Raw genomic sequence first — 24,423 nt, forward strand, 5'->3', positions numbered from 1 at the left:
TAACAATATTGCTAATATTGGTAGTTACTTTTATCAACCTTGTAAATAATAACTTCATACTTGTTGCTAGTACTGTAACTAACCAGTTCTGATGTGTTTTGTACATGTTCTATAACACGTCAATTAAATAATGCCATTTTAAATTCCTAAATTAATTTTAAATCTCAGGCATTGAGCACATGTTCCTTGTAGTTACTGCTATATACACATATACTTGAAACCACTTTGACCATGTTTATATTTATTAACATCACTACCATGTGATATTTTACTACTGTGTTTCAGTAGCTACGTGTAATTTGACATATGCCTTGGGGGAGTCATTTTGGTGACCTCTATCCCTCATTAGACAAATGTTCAATTTAGTCCATTTTCCCCCAATACATTTTCCAAGATGAACTATGACTAGTTAGACAGTCCACAGGATTCCCCTATAGAAGCCTCAAAACTAAAGGAAATTTCGCTTTGCCTGCTTCATTTACAGAGACAACCACCACTGACTTTGCCATGAGGCTGTGGCACTGCATGGTGCAAACATACCATCGTCAGAGCTGCCTCAGTCATCACAGTGATACAAATGCTGATCTGGGTTGATAGACTAGGATGTAAAAATGACACAAGGGTTCCAGGTTATTGTCAAATTACTAACCCAGGAAAATGGAGTGATGAGAATGTGCCAAACATCCCTTTATAATTCCCATATATTTGCAGGATTAGGACTATAAATTTGGACTCTCCTGCTTTATGACAAAACATGTTATTTTGGTTTCACATCTGCACTTAGCTTTTTTCAAAGACTTGCTGCATGCTTAGAGTTAATTTGTTAACTTGCACACTAAACTTAATGTTAATTCAGTTTTGTGCTTGAGTTTGGTTATTATTTTATTTAATAATACCTGACTTGCAGAAAATATTATGAAAAACCTAAATAACAATGCATGCTTTTCTAAAGAAAATATATTTAATACTTGTTTTGCTTTGTGAAAATTATACATAATTAAGTGCTACAATGATTTTTCACTTCTTCAGTGAAAAACAAAGAGGAGAAAGGTAAATTTCAATTGCTTTGAAAAAATAATCTTTCATCTCCTTCAGTTGTTTGTGTCTCAAAGTTAAAAATATGTTTGATTTTTTTTTTTCTTCTAATGAACTCAGCAAATGTAGGCAAATCAGGTGAAATTCATCTTCCTTCTTGTTTGTTTTTGTTTTGTTTTGCTTTGTTTGTTAGTTTGTTTTCCACAAGCAACTGTTTTACCTTATATCTGCAGATCAGCTGCTGCAGTTCAGTGCTGACTGTAACCTTGTGCTACTGTGCCCAAAATCTGATGCTCTTGGAAGTCTTACTGTGAAATTCAAATCCTCTCATTCTCAGAGATTATATACAGATATACAGATAGTGTTTGTTCTCAGGGTGTTTCTTATGTGAATTGTCAGTATGCTCTAAATGTTCAAATTCAGAACTTCTCCTTGCATGCAGTCCTTAGCTTAACAGGAAACTTAGAGAAAGTTATGTAGCATGGACATTGCTACTGGCCCTTGGAAGCTACATGACACCACGAGAGATTTACATGGCTATATTTTATCCTAAATAGGTTATGTTCTGCAATGGATGCTACTCGTTCTTTAGAAAAGGTGCCCAGTACATTTTCACTGTTTGAGCACTATGAGGACAGTCCAGGAAAGAGCAACCAGAACTCTTTAAAACATGTGGCTGGTAAGAATCTCTGAATATCATCTTTACAAAAGTTAATGTTTTGGCAATACTTTGGAAATCTTAGGAAGCTAAAAATAGAATCAATTTCAGAAGTATAAATTTGCAAACCATGTTATTAGCAATCAGAGTTGAATGTAAAATGAAGTCTAATTGTGCACAAGTGTTTGGCTTATAGTAAGACATTAAGATGAGCAGAAGGAGGAGAGTTATCACGGAGGATTCTTGTCTTTTTTAAAAGATCAGTATCTCAGACTATCAGCATATCTCTGTAAATCTCATGAGGCTAAAGAAGTTGCTGTCTCCTTGTAGGCAGACATGGAAGTCTCCTTAGGATGCAGCTCCATGTGGGGAGGAAAGCCAGGGAACGACTGATGGCCAAGATCCCTGGGTTTATGCCATGCGAACAAAGGCATATTGAAAGCACACTGGAGTACCTCTCCTATGAAGAAAAGTTGAGGGAACTGGGCTTGTTTAGCTTGGAGAAGAGAAGGCTCTGGGGAGACCTCGTTGTGGCCTTCCAGTACTCCAAAGGAGCTCATAAACAGGAAAGACGACTGTTTACATGGACTGATAGTGATGGGACAAGGAGGAATGATTTTAAACTAAGATAGGGGAGATTTAGGTTAGATATTAGGAGGAAGATTTTCACTCAGAGGGTGGTGGTGCACTGGAACAGGTTGTCCAGAGAGACTGTGGATGCTCACCCCATCCCTGGAGGCATTCAAGGCCAGGCTGGATTTGGCTCTGAGCAGCCTGGTCTGGTGGTTGGCAACCCTGCACATAGCAGGGGGGTTGAAACTAGATGATCATTGTGGTCCTTTTCAATCCAAGCCATTCTATGATTCTGTGATTCTATGGAACTCCTCCATATGGGGATATGAAAGGGAAGTTACAGCTTTAGCTGGAATAAGCCTTTACTTCTGAAGACAGTGGTTAAAATTGCACATGATAAAGAAATTTATTCATCTCTATTTCATATTCTGTAAAAAGCCTGCCTAAGTGGGCTTGCTGCTTTGCCTGTACATATATTTATAGGCATTATCCAGATCTAGAGAGCTACTAATGACAATCTGCTTCTCTCTTCATGAAATGTAAGTCTATAGTGACTTTCTAAAGAGAAGGGTTCTTCTGGGAGAATCACATCTCACTGTCCAGCTTTATGACATCCTTCTCACTGTCACATGCACCACCGCTGTCACAGTCACTCTATGGCTACTCAGATGATGACTTTTTTCTCCTATTTGGTCCCTGAGTAGAGCAACCAGAACATCAGTGTCCATTTGGTGTTCTGTTACCTTGATGGATTATCAGGTGGGATGTTGGAGAAGTGCACTCTTGTTCAGACTCTCCTGTACCTAGTAAGAGCTGATTGCACTCAGCAGTGCCACTGTGGCTAGATTATTTTCTTCCTGCACATAGTCACTTATTTTTATTTAGTAGAGAAACTGAATATCTCCCAGACCTTAACTTCCTTGTCACACCTGTGAATTTATCTAAGGGATTCAAAACTTCTCAGGTGAGATTAGGTTGGCATTTCTTCATGCATTATTATCTCAGCCTCATTTACTTACAAAATCAGATTAAAATACATTTTTTTAATTTACTCTTAGCCAGTGTTGACTTAGTAGTGTAAATGTGCAATATACCACCATTTATTTCCTAAACTCTCTCTCACAATTCCCTACATACAACCATACTTTCCTCCTGTGTTGTTACCTACTGTCAAAGTCATATGGGAGAGCTAACTCATTTTTTCCTGCTGTACTTCCTTTTCCCACAAGTCACTCCCAGTGTGTTTTTCCCAGATTGCTGAGATCTGGTGTGTAGTTTTATCTTCACTTATTACTGTGTTTACTGAACACCAAATGGCTTGGTCCAGACTTGGTCCAGACTTGGTCTGCTTTTACAGACTGAAAATGAATGACTGTCAACCAGTCAATGACTTTAAAAGCTTTTCATTTTACACGCTTCATACTCTTTTCTTCCTTCTAAAATTTCTGTTTTTCATCCTTCACTTCAACTACCAAATATCTCTGTTCCTACTGTGATTTTTACTTTGGTGAGCAGTGGAGTAAATACATATTTTTTTCAAAATTATGCCCTTCCTGAAGGAAAATGGGAGTAAGTGCCTGCGTGAAACTAAATTTTGAATTGAAGACTCTGAGTACATCATTTATCAAATAGCAGAGGCAAATGCCAGACATTCTGAATTTGTTTTGATTTAATAAATTTGATTAAATAGATGTGAATTTGTCATGTTTCTTCAATCCACATATTTTTTCCTACAGAAATAACAGTCTTTTACTGAGCAAATACATAGAACTTTATTTTCATAACTATGGAAAAATCTTGCCTGCAAAATACCATCCATTTTCAAATATTCCACATTCACTAATGGAAAGTCCTTTTCCATCAGCTTATTCCTTCTTTCATGTAAGTCACCCATTAAGAAACGTGTAATCATAAAGAAGACCTATGAGTATGCACTTGTGCACACTGAAGCACAAGTTCTGTCACAAGAGGAGCTGAAATAATTTCAAAATAAAAAAAAAATATTCTTTCAAAAGCCTAGGTCCTGCTCATTTATACCAAAAAATGAGGACCTTTGATGATGGTAACAATCATCTGTTAAAATCACATAGGAATGTAACTGCTCTCCATCTTCAAGATCGCAAAGCAAAGGAAAAATTATTTCCATTGCACAGGAAATGTGTAAATATCTATTAAGCATTTTGGATTATTATCTTCTGTGTTGTGATCCATGGAGTTCAAGTGGCATCAAGAAGCTTCCTTACAGTACAATACTTCAGCAGACATTAAACAGATCAGAAATGTCCCATTTTTCTTCTGAAAAATATAACTTAGTATAACTTGTGGTGCATGTAGCTCTTTTGTTTGATCAAAATTCATGTTAAAAAGAACCAGCATTTTGATAATGCAGAAATATTCTATTTCCACAGAAAATAGTTCAACTTTTTGCTTTGAAATTACTTCCTTTCAAAAGTTTATCTCTTATCATGCAGAAGTAAATTAGAAATCAAATGCTTTTCAATGCAACTGAACTGAATTTTGATATATAACTTTTTTTCCAGCAGCTTCATTCAATATACTAGTTTCTCTTCGGATTTGGCATAATAACAAATTTTGGAATTGTGGAGTTTCTGTGATCATGATAGTTTCTAGGCAACTTCACAGGAAAAGAAGCTTGTTTTCCCACTGGCTCACCTGAAAGGTAGTCCTTTCCTAAAGGTGATCAATTTTTAAACTGACCGACCAGATGCAGTCAAAAGACAAAATGGGGATGGTTTTAGCAATGAAAAGGTTATTTTTTTCAGTGGGAAGCAGATGTAATCCTACTGTACTGTTAGCTCTCTGCATAAATCATAAGGAAACAAACAGCATCTGCATTTGCCTTGTTCATGCCACAGGGGATCATCATCATTACTGTGAAGATGACTGAGGAAAAGCAAAAGCTTTTTTGCTGAGATTCTAACAGAATTCATGCAGTATGGAAATTTACTGGGCGAAGAAAGAGACCAATATATTTTTGTTCCATGCAATTACTTTAACAATGAACATCCTGGGGGGGAAAGGGGGGTTGTTTCTTTCTTTCCCCTCCCTCCCTGTTAAACCACAATCTTAGATAGTAATAATATGTCAACAGAGAGGGATCTGTGCAGATCAGCAGCAAAGTTTGTATGAAATTTGGAGAACTTAGAAGTTTTTGAGGCAATCCCTGTGAGAGACCATAGAATCATGGAATTGCAGTACTTGGAAAGGACCTCTGGAAATCATCTGCTCAGTAGGTCGCACAGGGAAATGTCCTGGTGGGTCCTGAACAGCTCCAGAGAAGTAGATTCCACAATCTCTCTGGGTGACCTGCTCCAGTGCTCTGTCACCCCTGAAGTAAACAAGTTTTTCCTCATGCTCATATGGAACATGCCATGTTCTTGCTGATGCCCTTTGTTCTCTTGCTGGACACCACCAAAACTCGCCTCATCCACTTGACATTCGCCCTTAAGATATTTATAAGGGCTGTCAAGATCCTCTCAGTAATCTGGTCTGTTTTATGAGGTTTGGAAAACTTGGCTAAGGCAGAACTCCACAGGCTGACCAAGGATCTAGGACTAAGGGGAAATGACCATACCAGGCAGGATCACCCAGCTGTCTACCTGCAGTTTGAGTCCACCTCTGGGCAGATTAGTTTCAGGGAGCTTCCTGTTTCTCAGGCTTTGAGTGCACAATGTCTGAATCTTCCTTTTCCTAAAAGCACATACCTGTTGTTGCCAGTCTGACAATGTATTTGAGACACTGCATGAATCCCTCCATGATGTACAAGCTCCTTTCACCTGCACACTTTTCTGGGATCAGTTATATTACTCTCTGAAGGCTCTCTTCTGCAAGCTCCCTCTCCCCATCAACAATCTATCCTGTGCTGTTTGCTTCAAAGTGCTTTCAGTCTCCAATTTCACAGGCATTCTTTCCGTAAGGTTTTTATTCCTCTGATGACAAAGTGTAATGGAAAAGGCATTTGCCAGAGAAGCCTGCACTGAAGTCCAGGCCCATTTTGTCTCATCTGAGGAGATGACCTCAAATTATTGGGTGTCCCTTGGACTTCTGAGCCTTGAAGTGAAGTGCAGAGCTGGACTGCAGCTGGAGGAACTGTGATTGGAGGGAGCAGGTCTGCTGGAGAAGGAAGAGGCATTCTTGCTACCACTGGGGTTTTGTGACAGCTCTACTTATCTAGGCCTGGGAGGCAGCATTCTGCTCTTCTCAGCTTGTGGAAGCTAGAAATGAGCAGCCACACAGTTGTTCATCTGTGCATCTCCTGTAGGCAGGGACTCTGAGAGCTGTGCAGGACATTGGCACATGCTTTGGTCTGGGTTTAGCCCAAACTGAATCTTAGTACTGAATCTTAATTTTTGGGTCTGTGAAAGAAATGGGCAACCAGATTCTTATTCTGAGCAATTAATTTTTTACTGTCTCTAGTTCAGATGAACCTACTGCTTTAAAACTGTTTCCAATACTTGCTGCATTTTTCTGTGGAAACAAGCAATTGCATGAAAATAAGAAACGTGATTGCTCATGAACCTGTAGTTAATTCACCTGAAAAAACAGGATTGTGAATAACAACTGAGGATTCTCTGTTCAGTCCCACAGATACCTACCTTAATACCTCAGGAGCCAAATTCAGCTACCAGCACCTCCATTGCTGTCTACTGGACTGTGAATGAAGGGGACGCCATTGACTGCTTCCAGGTGTATTGTATGGAGGAGCTTCAAGCCAGCAAAGATGAGGGAGGTGCGTAAGGTCTTGTCTTCATGATAGCAGCAGCCCTTTCTCCAGTGACCTCATGTCAGCACAAGGGAGGCTGAGCTACAGGGAGGGTGCAGGACGCAGTGGTGAAATCCTCCATTGGACAGGTAACAGTAGAGGAGAGCAGGAAGTAGATGACATTCCCTATCTTCTCATTCACCCTCCAAAATACAATATAAATACCATTGTCTGCAAAGTGCAGGATAGTTGTTTGTAGAGAAGCAGCAACGACCTTATTTAGATGCTTTTACAAAGCAGCCCGACTTTCAGAGAGGATGTGTCCCTGCTATTCCTTTGATACAAATAGAGCTTGCAAAAGGATATGCCCACTTAGGTTTGTAGAGCCTCAAAATGTATACTGATTTAAAAAACAGCATGAAAAGTTCATTAGAATCTCCACAGTTTTTCCATATATTTCAGAGATGTTTTTCAAAATGACATTAACAATTCTATATGTTAAGTGTAGAAACTGAGAAAAGAGGATACAAATGCTCATTCGTCAAAAAGCTCAGAACATGCACCTGTTTGTGTATGTGTGCCTAAAAATGGATGCATGGGATATAAACTCACTATGAGAAATAGCTATCCTCTAGAGAAATTAAACCAGAGGTGATAACTGTTAAATGTATGTCTCAAACTGCAGCCTACTACCCAGTAAGACTGAAGGCCGCAAGCTCCCCTTACCACTGGTGACTTTAAAGTGCGCCCAAAAGCATGCAAAAAACTTACTGTCAAAAGTGAGTCAGAGTAAAATACTGACCTTTTGGCTAATAGCAACTTTTTAACATACTATTTCTTACATGTTAGATGAGAGGAACTATTACAGGCCCTACGAGAGATGTATGTAGGTGTACCAGCCTGTGTATGTTTCTCCTAGGTTTGGTGGAAGAATACAGAGTGACAGTGAAGGAGAGCCACTGCATTTTGGAGGACCTGGAGCCAGACCGCTGTTACAGTGTGTGGGTCATGGCTGTGAACTGTACAGGGTGTAGCTTACCTAGTGAAAAAGCCATTTTTAAAACAGGTATGTACATAGTTTTGTATTTGGTTACTGTAAGCTTCACGTTTTTAAAGAAATTTTAGTCCATATTGTTACTGAAGCAGAGAAAGCTGTTACATTCAGTCCATCTGTCAGATAGCAGGCAACTCGTGATCATTTCCCTTTTTACTAAAAGATGACAGCATAATTGCTCCTGAGAGGAAATCTGAAAGTATTGAGATCTGAAGATGTTTCTAATTGCAGGCCCTGTGACTGGGGCATTGGAGCAACACATTACAAATTTTACTTCTGACTGCACTGCAGTGCTCCAGGGCAGCTTTGGGAAAGCCACCCTGCTGCTCTGCCACTGCTTCTCTGATGGAAAATTGAGGTAATAGCTGAGTTTTTTTTACCTCTCTACCATCCTCCCAGATAGATCTATGTTGCATTGATTAAATGATTAACTTTTCAGAGGGAGGCATGCTTTACAGATCTTACATCCCACATCTAGCTTAGTGGAACACAAATCTCAGGTGTGGCCGTGGTTTGAGTAGTCTAAATTAGGATTAGTAATTAGATGAGTATTGTTTGTGAACTTCATTTAACTGATTAACTTTCCAAAGTGTTAATTTCCTAAATAACTTGTATAGACAAAACTATTGCTTCTTGCATTACAAACCAAACATAGCATCTTGTGTTCTAGACCTTATCTGAGATGCTCATGCCAGATGATTTTTCTTGTGTTACCGGGTAAAAATTCTGTTGTAGCATTTACAAAATATAGACAAGGATACTTAACAATTTCATAATCGTACAACACTGAGTGTGCTGTTGACTTCAGTTGGCAGCAACCATAACTCCAAGCCTTCTGCTTAATCCATCAGACATCAAATTTGTTGACAGTTCTCCTGGATACTCAATTTGCCTTTCATATTTTTAGCTAAGACGATTTTCCAAAGAATTTAAGTAGAAAATCAAATTCAATAGCATCAACAATGTAACTGTGATCACTTTGCAAAATTCCTACAAAATGATAATGAATGATTACTAGCTAATAAGTCAATTTTTATTAAGAACTGTATTTCCCTTTAAGTAGCAAGCTCCTCCTACTTTTCCCCCAAATTCAAACCTTGTGAAGAACTTAATATCCTCAAGTCACTGATGATTTACTTTGGCTTGTTTTTCTAGGGAAACAAATAAACTAGGTCAAATAAAGGCTCATTATACACCTTCCCTTGAGCTGAGGTGATATCTCTCTGGTGTGCAACAAGCCTCAAGAAGGTTATGAAGATACCACTGAGCACTAACTGATGCTGGGTCCCATTAACATCACCATGAACTGAAACAGGAATTTAGAAAGATTATTTTCAGTAATTCAGTATAACTGTTGGCACAAGAAAGCTGTGTGTTGGTATATGCAGTTACAGGAACATACACATTAATGGTGGATCAAAGCTGTGCCTCTCCAGGGCTTTCCCTGACATGTTTAAAAATCATGATTGCCCTTGTGGAGCTGTGGAGAAGGCATGTGGGTGCTGCTGCATCATCCCCTCAGCAACTCCAGTCTCCTGCTTCTCCACCTCCCAAACTCACTTCTTGTCTCCTGGGGAAACACACAGTTTCACAGCCAAATTTCACGTGACAGAATGATGCAAAGGGCAGTAAATATCTGCCTTCTACCTGTCTATCCCCAAGAGACATCCAGGTGAATCTTCTGCAATCCTGAAGAAAAAAGAGTAAATACACTTTCTTTTGTCATTCAAAATCTGCTATTTATCGTGTATCTGAGAGGCAGTGTAAGCATTTACCCATTTCTCTTTGTCTCTTGAAGAACTCTCAAGAAAGCATGAGAATGCTACCAGGAAGTCAGCTATATGTTCTAATTAGTACAGTAACTACAGGTAATTTGTGAAAAAATCTTAGAAGCACAGTAACAGCTCTTTCTGTCCTTCTGAGTCCAACTGCTCTTTAGATAGATAGCTTCAAACAAACAAAACAAAACAAACAAACAAACAGAAAGTCTTGTTATGTATTGTTTACACATCCATTAATGTGGGTATGTGTTTCCATTTCTTAATGCAGGCATTTGTGGATTCAGCTATTATCATTCTCTAGTGACAGATACCCTTAAAAACACAACAATCAAGCATATCAGAGGAGAACTAAAGGACTATTGCCAAGGGAACTGCACAGATGTATTAGCGGATAAAAATCTATCCCCCATATTTTTTGCTATGATGAATACCTAGATTAGCTGTTCCTGTAGTAAAACATCAAGTACATCTTAACCTGAAACCTGATTTTCACTAAACAAAGAAACCAGTATGTGCTCCTGTTTTTTTTCTTCTTTCCTTTTTTAACAATAGCAAATTATTTTTGTTACAAAACATCTTGCATATTGGTTAAAGGTCTATAAGATTATCTTGTCCTCTTCCTATTCTATACCTAGACATTCTATTTGAGGCTTGATTTCTTTAAAAGCATAACAACTTTCTATGACATGTTTAAAAATAAATATTATTTTAATGATTGGTGTTAAGGCTGTTTATGAGAGTGAGCAGCAGATCACAATGTTCATCTATGTTGCTCTTCCCTGGAAAGAGATTGAGTAGATGAATACAACGAAACCATTTTAAGACTGTGATGTTGGATGCACTGTTTCACAGAATAGCTTTTGATTACTTGCATTCAGTGCACTGCTTTACATTCAGTTTTCTATTTTGCAATTGGGCCTGCAGTTCTTAAACTGAGGCTCTAAAAAAGAGAAATTACAGGACCAAATTTTAGTATCTGCATTGCAAAAATAATACTACATAATTAAGAAGAAACTCATAATTTCCCCCTCAATTCTACAGCAGCATATTTTTTACTGATGCAGCTCATGCAGGAACTGCTGAGAACAGGACTGAGATAGCCTGAACAGAGTTATACAGAGTACTGCCTTGGTGCTCCACTCTATAAAGAAGGGTGGAAATGAGGAATGTGTGTTTGAGAAAAGGCATAGAAATCTATTGGACATGTTAAGGATGTGCAGAAATGCACTAATATTCAGAGTGACTTTGCCAGCATGTTCCCAGCCCATTATAAGGTAAATCTTTGCTGTCAAAACTCAAATAAGCCGCATTTCATTGCTGGACAGACTAAGCCATCTATTCTGTGTTTTCTGAGGGCAGATGACTCTTCCCTTCCTTTGCAAGTATCCCCTACCAGCTGCTGGTCCCCTCTTTGTAGTACAGCTAATGTGTTCCTGTGTCCCCAGCACCTGCCACCCCCACCATCAAGGCTGAAGACTGCACAGTGTGTTGGGATACAGCCACCATCCGCTGGCAGGTTGCCTCACCAGCAGCAGAGTCCTTCACCCTGGAATACTGCAGACAGCACTCGCCAGAAGGAGAGGGTCTCAGGTCAGTGCCACAGTTGCAAAATGTTGGTTGATCGGATTAGGCAGACATTAATGAGCACTCCCCAGACTACAGGTTTTACACAAGAGATTATTCTCTCTTCAGCTACGCAAGAAAGAAATAAGCTTTTGCATGCTGTGGATCTCAGAGGCTGGATACAAATCTGTGAGATTAGTCTAAAAGATATAAAAACACTTCCTTTTCATTCTGCATAACTGAGCACTCCCTCTCATTTGGGGCCAAAACCCTGGAGATACTGTTCTGCCTGCAATAAACCAGAAGTTGCTGGACTGTGCTGGCTGGGGAAACAATCACTCCTGCTCAGCTGTGATGGCCCCCGGCAGGGCAGGAGAGAGCAGCTGAGTCCTGCAGGAGAGAGTGGGATGAAGGGGTTCAGCTCAGTTTGCTCTCTGCTATGTAGGGAACAAAATGGGAGCCAGCTGGGGACATAGAAAGGGTTGTACTGGTGCCCCAGTAAAGTTGATGACCCATCTGCGCACATGCAGATTCCTCAAGTATGGCTGAGCCCAGTGCTGTTCTGACTTACATGTGTGCGCCTGCAATCCACTGTGCAAGAATGGCACAGGAGTCTGCAGCAACCCAAAGAACAGCTTGGAAGTTGGGGGTAGTATGTGCTTATTCCAGACCTTCTCTGTTTTCTCTTATACTACATCTCAGCTATGTAAAGGGTGAGAAGAGACAAAGACAACATGAAAAAGTGAAACCATGGAGTTGTTGAAATGCACAGAAAATTATGTGGTAGTCTGTGTGTCTTTGGATTTTTATTAAAAAAAAAACAATGGCAACAACATTCCAACAAACTACAAAGTTGTTGATGTAGAGAGTGGGACCCTATGAAAGAGCTTCAAACTGATTTGAGACCTGATTGGAGTTTTTACATTTGGTCTAGCTTACATGGATGTGTGACAGGTAGGGAAGAACTCTGCTCCTTGCAGTCAGTATTAGTCAAAAGGACTAAAGAGTTCACAGGTTTCTAGTAGCCAGGTAAGACAGAGAAATTGTGTGTGCTTTGATTTTTACAAAAGTAGGCTAAAAACTTCTGCAAGGCTGAGAGACCCTGTTTTACCCAGCTCCAGCATGCTGTTAATGCAAACAAGAGAAGGAGGGGCAACTTAGCCAGCTTTCCTCCTCTTCAGGAGAACAGCCATGACCTGTTCTAGTTTATACATATTTCACAAGGCCATCAGGACACTGTCAAACTGCCAAAGTCTCCGTTGGTCAGGAATAATATAGCTGCTCCCAAAATCTGGGCTATCTCTTTGTCTTTACATTTCATTGCTGTTAACTGGAATTGCCTTCTTCTCGAAAAAGAACTGCCATGTGTGCCCATTTCTGCAATATGTGAGCGAGGTGTTGTTAGCACCAAGCATTTTGTTAGCGTGGAGTTAATTGTGGCAACAAGCTGCCAGAACTGACCCATTCCCTTTTTCAAATAAACTATGCAAAATCAAAGATGTTTATAACTATACTGAGTCACATTTTACTTTCTGGCCTTTATGTGGGCAGAAGCTGTCCTTTTACTGTGACACATGAAAAATTCACAGAAGATAAAATCAAGACTTTTCTCTGAATTGCTGCAGTTGAAATACCTGTATTTGTAGAAGGGCTTTAACCTTCTTTGTACAGTGCCAAAGACCACCTTTAACCACTTATTTTCCCTCAAAGCAATACCTCTATTTATTTTTCCAAAAACAACCCCTCTGAGATTAACCTAGGAAGCTTCTATAATAGCTCAGGATGTCTCAAGGATGGAGAATTGCTTTCTTTTTAAAAAATTCTACTTTGAGTGTGTGTGTGTGTGTGTAAAGCCAGAGGGAAAAGAGCCAACTGGTAGATGGAACATATTGCCTGTATCGCTGCCATTTAATGCCCCTGAAGTGCAAGATAGGACTTGAAATTAATTCCTTATGTAGCTGATGAGTGAGAAAAATAGCTCCAGGTGGTGAGTCAGATCTTAAATTGTCTGAGTTGCCTTCTGGAAGTACATATAAGGGTATTTGCGTTTCTTTGCCACGTACCTGTATTAGGTGGAACAAACTTGTGTCTTTAATGCCCACATAGGAGCATGTGAGCCTGAAAACACTGTAGTTTCTTTTCACTATCTTCCTTGAAAGCTCAAAGTATGTCCTTCACAGGTTTCCTGAGCAACACTCATCTTGGGGACCAGCCAAACACAAAGCTTTTTGACAGACAGCCTGTGCCTCTTACCAGTCCCTTAGCTATGCAATTCTCTTGTGCCCATGTGGGAGTTCAAACAGACTTCCCAGCAGCCCTGGCAAATTCATACCGCTCCTCTCAATTGCACAGTAGAAAAGCAGAGGTCAGGGAAGGGCACCTAGGGAAGATGTGGGCAATAATAATCAGCCATCTCACAAAATTCACCGTCTGCAGTCCCAGCTTGAGTGGCTGCTTTCACACGTCATTCTGGAAACTTATGCAATGCAAGGGACACTATCAAGAGAGGAGCAGGTAGGGCGAAATGCCCCCACAGAATGCTGGAGCTGTGTGTGAATCCCTGTGAAATTTGCACATAAGGCATTAGAAGTGTTGGTGGCTGCTTATCTCCTGTGTAAACCTTGGGGACAAAGTCTGCAAGGTAGGCCCAGAAAGCAGCCGAAGGAATGAGTGTTTTGCTGTGGTGCAGTCCTATTTGGGCTAAAGGTTGTTGGAATAAGCAGACAACAATTCAGCACAGAATCTCAGAGGCCTCAGTACTCAGAGTGAGACCTTTTAATTCACTGTGAAATTAATATTAAAGTTCATATCTATCAGTATGACAATGATATGTTAAACATATATTACTGTAGCATTTGACTCTCCACCCAAAGCATGTTAAAACATCACCCCAAGGAGGAAAACAGATGTAGTGTTTAGAATGTGAGGGAGGATAGGGAGGAAGAGAGAGGAAGAGAAACTGAAGAAGAGATATGGGATGGGAATGGAGATGAGTATGGGAAAGGGATGGGAATCTGCCTCACTCTTCTTTCACCAGGAGAGAACTTTGGTGAACAGTGTCCCTCATCTTTGGGTGAGGAAAATAGCCAGGCTGGCATCATCTTGCTGGCACTATTATCGTATGAGGACTGCTCTGAAAGTACTGCCTCCTATTTTATTATGTTGGCCTATAAGAGAGGTGTGTATTGGTGGTATGGCAGTAGAGGTGAAACTTTCCCTCCGATATTGCATTAAATTGTGTTGCCATGTTCCATGTGGCATGAGAGGGGCAGTCTGACACGATGGCATCTGACATGCATAGAAATGTGTACGAAGCAAAAGTCTGTCATTGAATTCCTCCATGCTGAAAAAATGGCACCCACTGATATTCGTGGATCATAGAATCGTAGAATGGTCTGGGTTAGAAGGGACCTTTAAGATCACCTAATTCAAACCCCTTGCTATAGGCAGGGACTATAGGCAGGTACACCTCCCTCTAGACCAGGTTGCTCATCCAGCCTGGCCTTGAATGATTCCAGGGAGAGGGCATCCAAACCTCTCTGGGCAACCTGTTCCAATGTTTCACCACTTTCACAGTAAATAATTTCTTTGTAATATCTAGTCTAAATCTACCTTCTTCCATCTTAAAGCCACTTACTTCCCTTTTTCTGTCACTACATGCCCTTATAAAAAGTCTCTTCCCAGCTTTTCTATAGGCCCCCTTCAGGTACTGGAAGGCTACTGTAAGGTTTCCTCAGAGCCTTCTCTTCTCCAGGCTGAAGAGCCCCAATTCTCTCAACCTGTCCTCACAGGAGAGGTGCTCCAGCCCTCTGATCATCTTCATGGCCTTCCTCTTGACCCGCTCCAACAAATCCACGTCCTTCTTATGTTGCGGTCCCCAAAACTGGATGCAGTACTCCAGGTGGGGTCTCATGAGAGCAGAGGGGCAGAATCACCTCTCTCGACCTGCTGGTCATGCTTCTCTTGATGCAACCCAGGATGCAGTTGGCCTTTTGGACTGGAAGCACACACTGCCAGCTCATGCTGAGTCTTTTATCAACTGACACTCCCAAATCCTTCTCCACAGGGCTGCTGCCAAGCCATTCTCCACCCAACCTGTGTCTGTGCTTGGGACTGCCCGACCCGAGTGCAGGACCTTGCAGTTGGCCGTGTTGAACTTCATGAAGTTGGCATGGCATGGGCCCACCTCTCAAGCCTGTCCAGGTCCCTCTGGGTAGCACGCATTCTATCTAGCATGTCAAGTGCACCAGTCAGCTTGGTGTTGTCTGCAAATTTGCTGAGGATGCACTTGATCCCACTATCCACATTAAGTACAGAAATGTTAAATAACACTGATCCCAACACCAATCCCTGAGAAAAGCCACTTATCACCAGTTGGACATTTAGCCATTCCCTGCAACTCTCTGAGTGTGACCATCCAGCCAATTCCTTACCCAGCAAGTGATCCATCCATTTTTCTCCTATTTGCCAAACAGGATGTTCTGCAGGACAGTGTCAAATGCTTTGCACATGTCCAGGTAGATGACATCAGTCGCTCTTCCTTTACTCTCTGATGCTGTAACTTTATCATAAAAGGCCACCAATTCTGTCAGGCATGATTTGCCCATGGTCAAGTCAACATAATCATGTTGATTACCACCAGTCACCTCATTGTTATTTTCCATGCACCTTAGCAGAGCCTTCAGGAGGATCTGATCTTGCCAGGCACAGAGGTGAGGCTGACTGGGCAGTAGATCCCTGGATCTTCTTTTTTTTCCCTTCTTCAAAATGGGGGTTGTGTTTCCCCTTTTCCAATCAGTTCTCACAAATGATCACACAAGAATGAACACCATACGCAAGTTTGTCAGGACCTGTTGAATCAGTACAAAGATGACAGTTTACTGCATTGCATTATTAGCAGTAATGATATGTGATATTACCACTACAAGCCAAAGTGGCAGTCCATGTGGCAACATGTGAATTCCTCATTGAAGAGAAAGTTGAAGATGAAGCCCTGAAAGTGATAAGTGTCTTTGGGTTAAAGTGATGTGCAGTGTCTTTTAGTGTCTTCCAGGAAATTTGGATTTCCTGGAACATAGACAAATCATTAATTCTGACCTCTACATCATCACTGATGATGATGACTAACCCAAAGGCTGAAAATTCCAGAGCCGGGCCAGAGAAGAAGACAACTTTTCTTTTGCAGCACAATAACACCAGGCTGCATACCAGATTGAAGATGATGGAGGACATTGCTGTTCTTATCTGGACTCTCCTACCACACCCACCATATAGTCTGGTGCCATCATATACACACCCATCATATAGTCTTCTGACTTTGATGCGTTCAATGAAAGATGGACTCCGTAGGCAACACTCTTTTAGCAACAACACTGTCATAGCAGCTGTGAAGCAGTAGGTCGCTTCTGCTGGTGCAGATTTTTATGAGCATGGCTTGCAGGCTCTTGTTCATCACTGTCAAAAATACATAGTTAATTGTTGTGACTATACTAGAACCATTGTTTTGAAGCTGAGAATTTGCTCTATCTGTGTGCTTTTTGTTGGAATTTCTACAGAAATAAATAGAAGGCATTGCTTTTGTAGCAAGCTGCATATATTAACACTATTGTGGTTGGTACATTTATTAGCATCAATCCTGAATCTGTTGTATCTGTCATTTCAATAAGTCATCTATTTTCTAACATTTGTGAAACTGTTCACTGCAAGCCCTAAGAGTCTGCAGCAGACAGGCATTCATGAACCTGTTTAATGAAAACCCGTGCAGGAGGGCTCTGGCAAGTGAAGTCAAAAGTATACTCTAGGTGCAACATGAGCCTGGAATGAGCAAGCCCCCTGTGGCATTCAGCATATTCTTGAGCAGTTCCAGTCTCACAGAGACAGAACTTCAGGAACCTCTAGAAATCCTCATAAAATATTTTCTTCTAAATAACATAAAAAAATCTAGATTTTCCCTCTGGGTACTTTCTTTTCCAACTTGCCATGTGAGGAATATGACATTATATGTAATGCTTTTAAATCTTCTACAATCATGAATCTCTGGCCTACTTCTGTGGTTTTATAGCTCCTCACCTACTTGATTCTTTTTTCCAGAATTCTTGTCTGGCTTTGAAATGTTTCTTTCCGTTTCCAGAGCTCTGCTATTTTCTTGCCATTCAGATTCTTTGTGTTGAGAAGTCAATGGAGCTGTGGGTGGAAGATGGAAAACTGTGAAGTGTGTGGTCCAAGGATTAGTGTGGGCTGTTCAAAGGGAAGCCATGTATCACATTAGGAGAAATCTGCAAGACTTGGGGAGGAAGAAATCATTATGGTATGCAGTGAATTCATAAAAGTGGAAGTGAATGAGTGTCATCCTCTCCATTAATGTGATACTGACACCACTAGTGACTGAAATTTTCTGCCTGCTCAAAGAACAGGTCTAACACTGGAAACAGGATAGCATCCCTCCCGCTGATAGCTTTGCTAACAGTTGTCCAGCCAGCTAGGGAAGCAACTGTGTAGAAAATAGGGAATGTTCCTCCTCTGTGCCTGTGCTGAGTTTGCCATCTAAGGTAGCAATGAAGACCATTGCAAGTGGCGCTTTGGTGATCCAACCCTGTGACAGCTAGAGTAGGGATGGATGAGAGGAAATGAAGCATGCAGCACAGCTGGATGGAATTCAGAACAATTTACTCTTTATATTTAGCCTCAGGGGCTTTTTTTTTTTTTTTTTTTTTTTTTTTTTCCTTTTTCCTTTTTGCATTCCTGGTGTGCCCCTTCTGTGTGCTTCTGCACTTTTTGTCAGAAGCCTACGTGCTTTCAGCTCTAGCTTGCCATCAGAGGTACCAGCACAGGTCCGGAGGTGCTGTTTCAGTGGGATGTTGGGGGTGGGAATGACAATTACAACACAGAGGGCGTTCTGAATCACTACCAGGCGTATCATTTGCTGGGTTCATGCAATATTAAAAAATATTCTCTAGACACTGTGTTCTTGAAATAAATGAGGATGCTGATCAGAAGAACAGGGAAATCACAAATTTAGCAGACAGTTGCTGTATAATATTGCTTGGCAATTTAAAAGTAAAGAGACATGTAAGTTCTTTCTGCTCTGCTCTCTGTTTCTACCACATACCAAAAATGTGGAGCCTGGATTTTAATACTTATAAATTCTTACAAAGAGAGAGATTAAGAAGAGATACATAAAATGTTTAACTTAAAATATTTATTGAATTTCTAAATTTTGAAGTTTGTATCATGATGCCAGGAAATTGTGAGGACAGTAAAAATGTTTTTTTCTGCTAAAGGGCAGGATGCATCGTGCCTTAACAACAAAACTACTACATATCCAATCACCCTTAAAGTAGGCAGCTGTTCATATGTGGGAAATACAGAGGACAAAATAAAAAGTTGCCTGTACATTTCTCTTTCACGATTAAAACTACATGCTTCAATACTGTTGGCAGTCTCAAGGCAGATCTAGCTGCGTTGTTTCTTACAAGAGCTCTGAAAAGAAACAGGCTTTTCCCCAGCATAGTCAGGATATTAGAAATGCATTTTCCCTTCCCTTCTCCCGCACCTGTTTTCAATTGCTAAAGCTGGACAGCAGTCATACTTTCTCTTCATCTTTACTTTTTTTTTATAACTGATTGCATGGTTCTGAAACACGAGAAACAAAAATGATCGCTCAGAACCTGGGAAGACCTCCGTATTCACTCTTCTCCCCCCTCACCCTATCCTCTAGTCAGAGAAAGTAAAGCAACACCTATTTCTTCTTTCAGTCTCTCAATCTTGGAGCTGGCTAAGTGTTGAAGATGAAAATCTTTCTTCCTTGCACATTTTAGCTGGCAGCAGCAGGACTGTTTCTAAAGCCATAATTGTAACTAACATTAATGGGCTCTTATTCACAGGCAGAGTAAGGCTGGCTAAAAAAGATCATCAAGTAGAGAATGTTATTCAAAAATCTGATTGCTGTTTTACTAATCAGATATACATAAAGATCAGGTCATAAAAATAAGGACTAGGTATTTCTTACTACTACAGCTTGAATATATATGCTATTGCTCTCAGATTTAAAAATGCAAGCTGCATGCAATGTTCTTTGAAGAATTTCAAGTTTGAAAGAGACAGTAGACTGAAATGTGATAGCTGACTATTCTGCAATCAACTGGATCCAAAATCTTCTCTGAGTAGCCAAGTTCTGGGATCTAGTCTAAAAGGTGTGAATACCCCAAGTTTACTTGGGATATTACTTGCATTAAAATTTACTTGCCCACTTAGAAGAATTTTTGTGCTTTATTAACTAGTTATCAGTTAAATAAAAGTTAATAGTATAAAAATAAAGTATCTTCTAATTTCCAAAAGACAGAGGAAGGCACTAAGCTAAGAACATGGCTACAATTCAGACTCACTGATCACCTCACCTGGTAGCTTCTTGTTAAGTTTCTTGGTGGTTTGTGCTTCAGATGATGTCAGGATGGTAATCTTAAAGGTCAGAGTGGACCAGACTTGTAGAGGAAGCATGAACATTTATTTTCAAAGCTTGGGTGCCCACTAATTTTCCCCTTCCTCTGCTTCCAGCCCCACTTTTTTTCTATTGCTTCTTTTCTATTTGCCTTCTTCCTCAGTTTCCTTCTTGCACTTCTGTTCAATTCATTTTTTTCTTTTGCCTCTTATGCTCAGACAAAGCTTTTTTCCTGTTTCATGTGTAAAGATCACTCATCATCTTGCATTTCTTCCCTGAAACTTCCAGGGAGGTTTCCAAGAACTTCAGCCTGCCTATCTCCCAGTGCCTTAATGAAGTGCTGTTATGGTCAGGGCTTTGGTTAATGAAGCAAAAGCGCAATTGCTTTGGGCAACCTACTTCTTCTGTTTACATTGCATTAGTTCTAGCATTAATGTAGTACATTCTGCAAAGACAGCAAGACCCAGTGCCGACCATGCAAGAGCCTTGAACAGTTTGAAATTCTTTCAAACTGAAAAGATCACAGGAACCAGTGCTTTTTCTGTGTTTTTAATCATTTCTAATGTCATCAGTACAAAATACTTGTTACAGACTAATGAATATAATGCACCAGCCTTTTCCCAGGCACTGTCCTCCTGGACATAGAGCTCTGTGTGGTTTTAACAGGAATATGCTATATGCAGAGCTGTGGGATTCTACCTTAGTCTGATAAATGCAGCAGAGTTATGTGGAAAATCCTGATGGATGAGCACTGATTATTCTTCAGATTGTACTGCTCTCTGCTGGGACATGTGGGGAAAAACATTCACTACAAATGAATAGCAAAGATCTTACCTGACAGCTGGTTTGCCTGCCATATCTCCTCTGGATTCACAGTAATTGGTGGAAAAGGGGATTTGTTGAATCTAGCTCCCCACAGTGACATTAACTGCAGGAGGACGCCTACCATCCTCGGCTCCATCTCTAACCTTGCTTGGAAGGGAGGATGTCTTGCATGCTCACTAGAAGCAAATCTGCTGTTTGTGAATTTACTGAAGTGCAGATTGAGTCTTCTGCATTCACCTCATCTTCTTACCACTGAAGTTACCATCTTTCAGCGTAGAGGCCAGGGAGACCTTCATTACACTGGAAAACTGAATACTTGTCTTGAAGCTTCCTGGACAAATTAGTTGAAGGGAATTGCCTATTCTATTTATTAAAAAACCTGTCTTCACCAACAGACATACAGTGCAGTGTGTATACACTATATTTCTTTGTAATTATTGTATGAAGCAAAAATCCACAGCATCCATTGTGTGAGAATTTGTTAAGTTGAGCCTTCAAATTCCCAACTATATAGAAAATAAAATTGACATTTTTCTAGCTATCCCAGGTGCCTTCACTGGTGTTTCAAAGTGCCTGTGAAGCAGATTGACTGGATGCTAACTCTCTTTTGCCTGCAGTGTAGCAATACATCAGTGGCTGAGAATGTTAGTGCTTGAGTTTTTCTGGACAGCTCAAACAGAAGACTAAGTCAAATGAGGGCACTGTGCAAAGACAGTTCTCCTGCTGCTGCCTCTTGCAGCCTGTTAGAGCGCATGGCACAATGAGGGAGACAGAGCCAAGACTTTACTGATGAACAATTCGTGAGTGAGGAGTTAATAATAAGAAGTTCCTGGTTTATGTGTGCTCTTAAAAATGGATATCCATTCTTTTGTATGTGGAGCCTGTACCCAAACAGTACAAGCACAACAAGCACATTCACTATCAAGCAGATGAATTAATCACAAACATTCCTCTTCATTAGCTTGTTCAGTTTGTAATGCAGACTTTTTACAGAAGGCAGATGAGAATTTTATGCTCTTCTGCTTGCATTTTATGTGATTAATTATGCTGCAAAATGAACACAGAGTGTTACACCAAATGACTGTACTGAGTGAGAAGGTGTAAGGAACAAAGGCCTGAAAATTTGTCAGGCAACTCAGGGAGGACATTGAGTGAAATAGTAATGCTCCTACAAAACCTGGCTGTTTGTGAAAACAGTGATCACCTCTCTGTTTTGGAGTTTCTCTGTGGTGCCTGTTGTTGCAGTAGTCAGCAGCATGATTTGGTGGTTAGCTGTTTGCATAAATTATTCTTTCTTGGTTTGCATATCAGCGTATATTTTCATTTATGTAAATCTTGAAAATTTGCAGATCTTTTGCTGGTATAAAGAAACATGAACTGAAGGTATTCCTGGAGCCCAATGTGAACTACTTCTTCTACCTGAGGGCTGTCAATACATTTGGGACAAGTGAACAGAGTGAAGCTGTTCTCATCTCAACAAAAGGTAGATCACCATTTTCTGATGGCAGGAAAAAAAAAATAAAAAGGGATAGGTATGCAAAGCAGTAATATCATCTTTCTTCAGAAGTTGTAGCTGAACTTTCATTAATAGGAGAAAAAAGAAAGCTATTGAGATAAAAGGGATCATATTTTATCTGCTTAAAATTAAAATAATCTGAGACAAATTTATTTTAAGTTGTTAGATTTATGTCATTGTAAAACTAGTCTGACATCAAAAGCAAAACTGTTAAATTCAATCAGAGATATGACATAGTTAAATCACACATGATTCTTTCAAACCAGCCTCAGAATTCAAATTTGCTATTTTGAAAAAGCAAATAATTGAAAATGATTCAGCTGTCAATATAAGACTGCTTTATACCTAGCTAATGTACTGAATAGCATAGCCTGATCCCTGGGCCTGGTTTCCAGAAGACTGCTGTAATGAAGAGGCACAGGTCAGAAGAGTTTTTGCATTGTTGTCCAGTTTTCTGCTACTCCTTCCTTCCAGCAGACACAATTCTGTCCAGCTAAGATAGCAGTAATTCAACATACTATGATTCATCTTGTATTAATGTTGATAGCCTCCCTGAACTGGTGTTTCTTTGTACTGATTTGTACCAGGAACTCGATTTCACATACTGAGTGACACAGCTCATCCCGCTTTGCAAATCTCCCCTGATGAAACCGTGATTTGCCTTCCAGAGAAAGCTACATTCACTGGGTGAGTAGCAGATGTGAGCACAGCCAGCCTGGAGCATTCAGGATGGGCCTCCCTCTCGCTTTTCTCTGTAGGCAGCTTTCACACATCACTAACTAATTCTGTAGAATTGAATTGCTTCAGTCAGGCAGCCCAGGACATTGTGTGACAGACTTGCTTTCAAATATTGCAATGATTGCAGCACTGATGTAGGTGCCAGGCAGTGCTTGATGTTGAGGAATTTACGTAGAAAGGCAAAGGCAGAGGAATTGCTCGCTAGGACAGTTGAATTCACCTCAGTCTATGGTTACTGGCTAATGGTTCAGAGCTCTGTAGTCTAAAAGGAATTTGTTGCTGCTCTGGGAAGACCATATGTGTGAGTTTGTCTTAAAATATGTTATATATATATTTAAATATATATTTACCTATAAATATATATCCGTGGCTAGAAGGAATCTGTCCTTTCATTTTGTTCCTCTGCTGAGAGCATTACTAGTAATGCTTGTCAAAGCATCCTTGGTTTTGGAGAAATAGGAAGTTCCCCTGGTATATATTAGGATGATTGTACCCAGACTTCCAGGCTTGTTCCATCTATTGCAAACATGATTTCTTTTTTTTTTTATTGTTTTATTGTTGGGCTTGTTTTGGGTTTTTTTGACTTTCTGATATTAGTTTCAGCATAAGCACAGAGCCACTTGTATGATGTGCCACACTCATATGGCTTCCTGTAAGGTAATGGAGCATTACAAATTTAAGCACTTTTTTTTAACTGTTACAACTTGCACACATGGTGTTCATCACTGTGTCTACTTAAAATAGCCATGCTTTCTGGCATGAGCAAGCCTACTAGATTTGAGATCTTTTTTTTGCCTCCAAAGTCACCTTTTCCACCTTTTGCTAGCTTATGAGTTCTCTGTACTCAAGATGGGTCCATCTTAGGGCAAACATAGAGCGACCCACAGTGACAACATTCAAATCTTTGATAGAACACCATACTCAGAAGAAAAGAGCATCTTCCATTAGTATGATGATGCTGCATGATGTGACTACAACAAATATCACAGTATGGCTGGCCTACCATCACAATCTTCACCTCTTCCACAAATAGGTTTCCATCAGTCTTGGGTGAACCGTTGCCTGCTCGAGGATGTCATTACTGGGAAACTGTTGTCACTGCCTGCAGAAGCTACAGGATTGGGATTTGCTATGAAACAACACCACAGAGCAGTGTTGTGGGACCGAGTGACACTTCCTGGTGCATGCACTGCTGTCCTACACAAACCAGGTAAAGCTGAGTCTAGCTAATTGAGAAGTTACTTGTGTGTCATATAAGTAAAGCTGGACAGCTTTAAGACTCTCAAGAGCAGAAAGGACCTCTCTGTTTCCTTTCTGCAAGCAAAGGAAAACTGCAAAAGAGATTTAAACCTCCTCCTCCTAATTAAAAAATCTCCACCCAACCTACCTCCCTCATTTGATTCACAAAGGCCCATTTTTCAAACCTGTTGAGATCCCTCTGGATGGCATCCTTTCTGTTGTGTCAACTCGACCGTGCAGCTTGGTATCGGCAGCAAACTTGCTGAGGGTGCATTCAATCC

General features: G+C 40.4%; 1 protein-coding gene across 1 annotated transcript in view; it reads left to right on the forward strand.

Moving 5' to 3' along the window:
- Window positions 1–24,423, forward strand: part of CMYA5 (cardiomyopathy associated 5) — a gene marked incomplete at its 5' end in the record, with an annotated part of 48,835 nt that overhangs the window by 22,725 nt on the left and 1,687 nt on the right. The window contains 7 exons of the mRNA XM_079548532.1: window positions 1,593–1,714; window positions 6,867–7,016; window positions 7,909–8,055; window positions 11,270–11,414; window positions 21,999–22,132; window positions 22,753–22,852; window positions 23,937–24,113. Of these exons, the coding sequence (XP_079404658.1) occupies window positions 1,593–1,714; window positions 6,867–7,016; window positions 7,909–8,055; window positions 11,270–11,414; window positions 21,999–22,132; window positions 22,753–22,852; window positions 23,937–24,113 (975 nt within the window). The remainder of the gene's footprint in view (window positions 1–1,592; window positions 1,715–6,866; window positions 7,017–7,908; window positions 8,056–11,269; window positions 11,415–21,998; window positions 22,133–22,752; window positions 22,853–23,936; window positions 24,114–24,423) is intronic.

Source organism: Tetrao urogallus, assembly GCF_951394365.1.
Source record: "Tetrao urogallus genome assembly, chromosome: Z".
Classification (NCBI taxonomy): Eukaryota; Metazoa; Chordata; class Aves; order Galliformes; family Phasianidae; genus Tetrao; species Tetrao urogallus.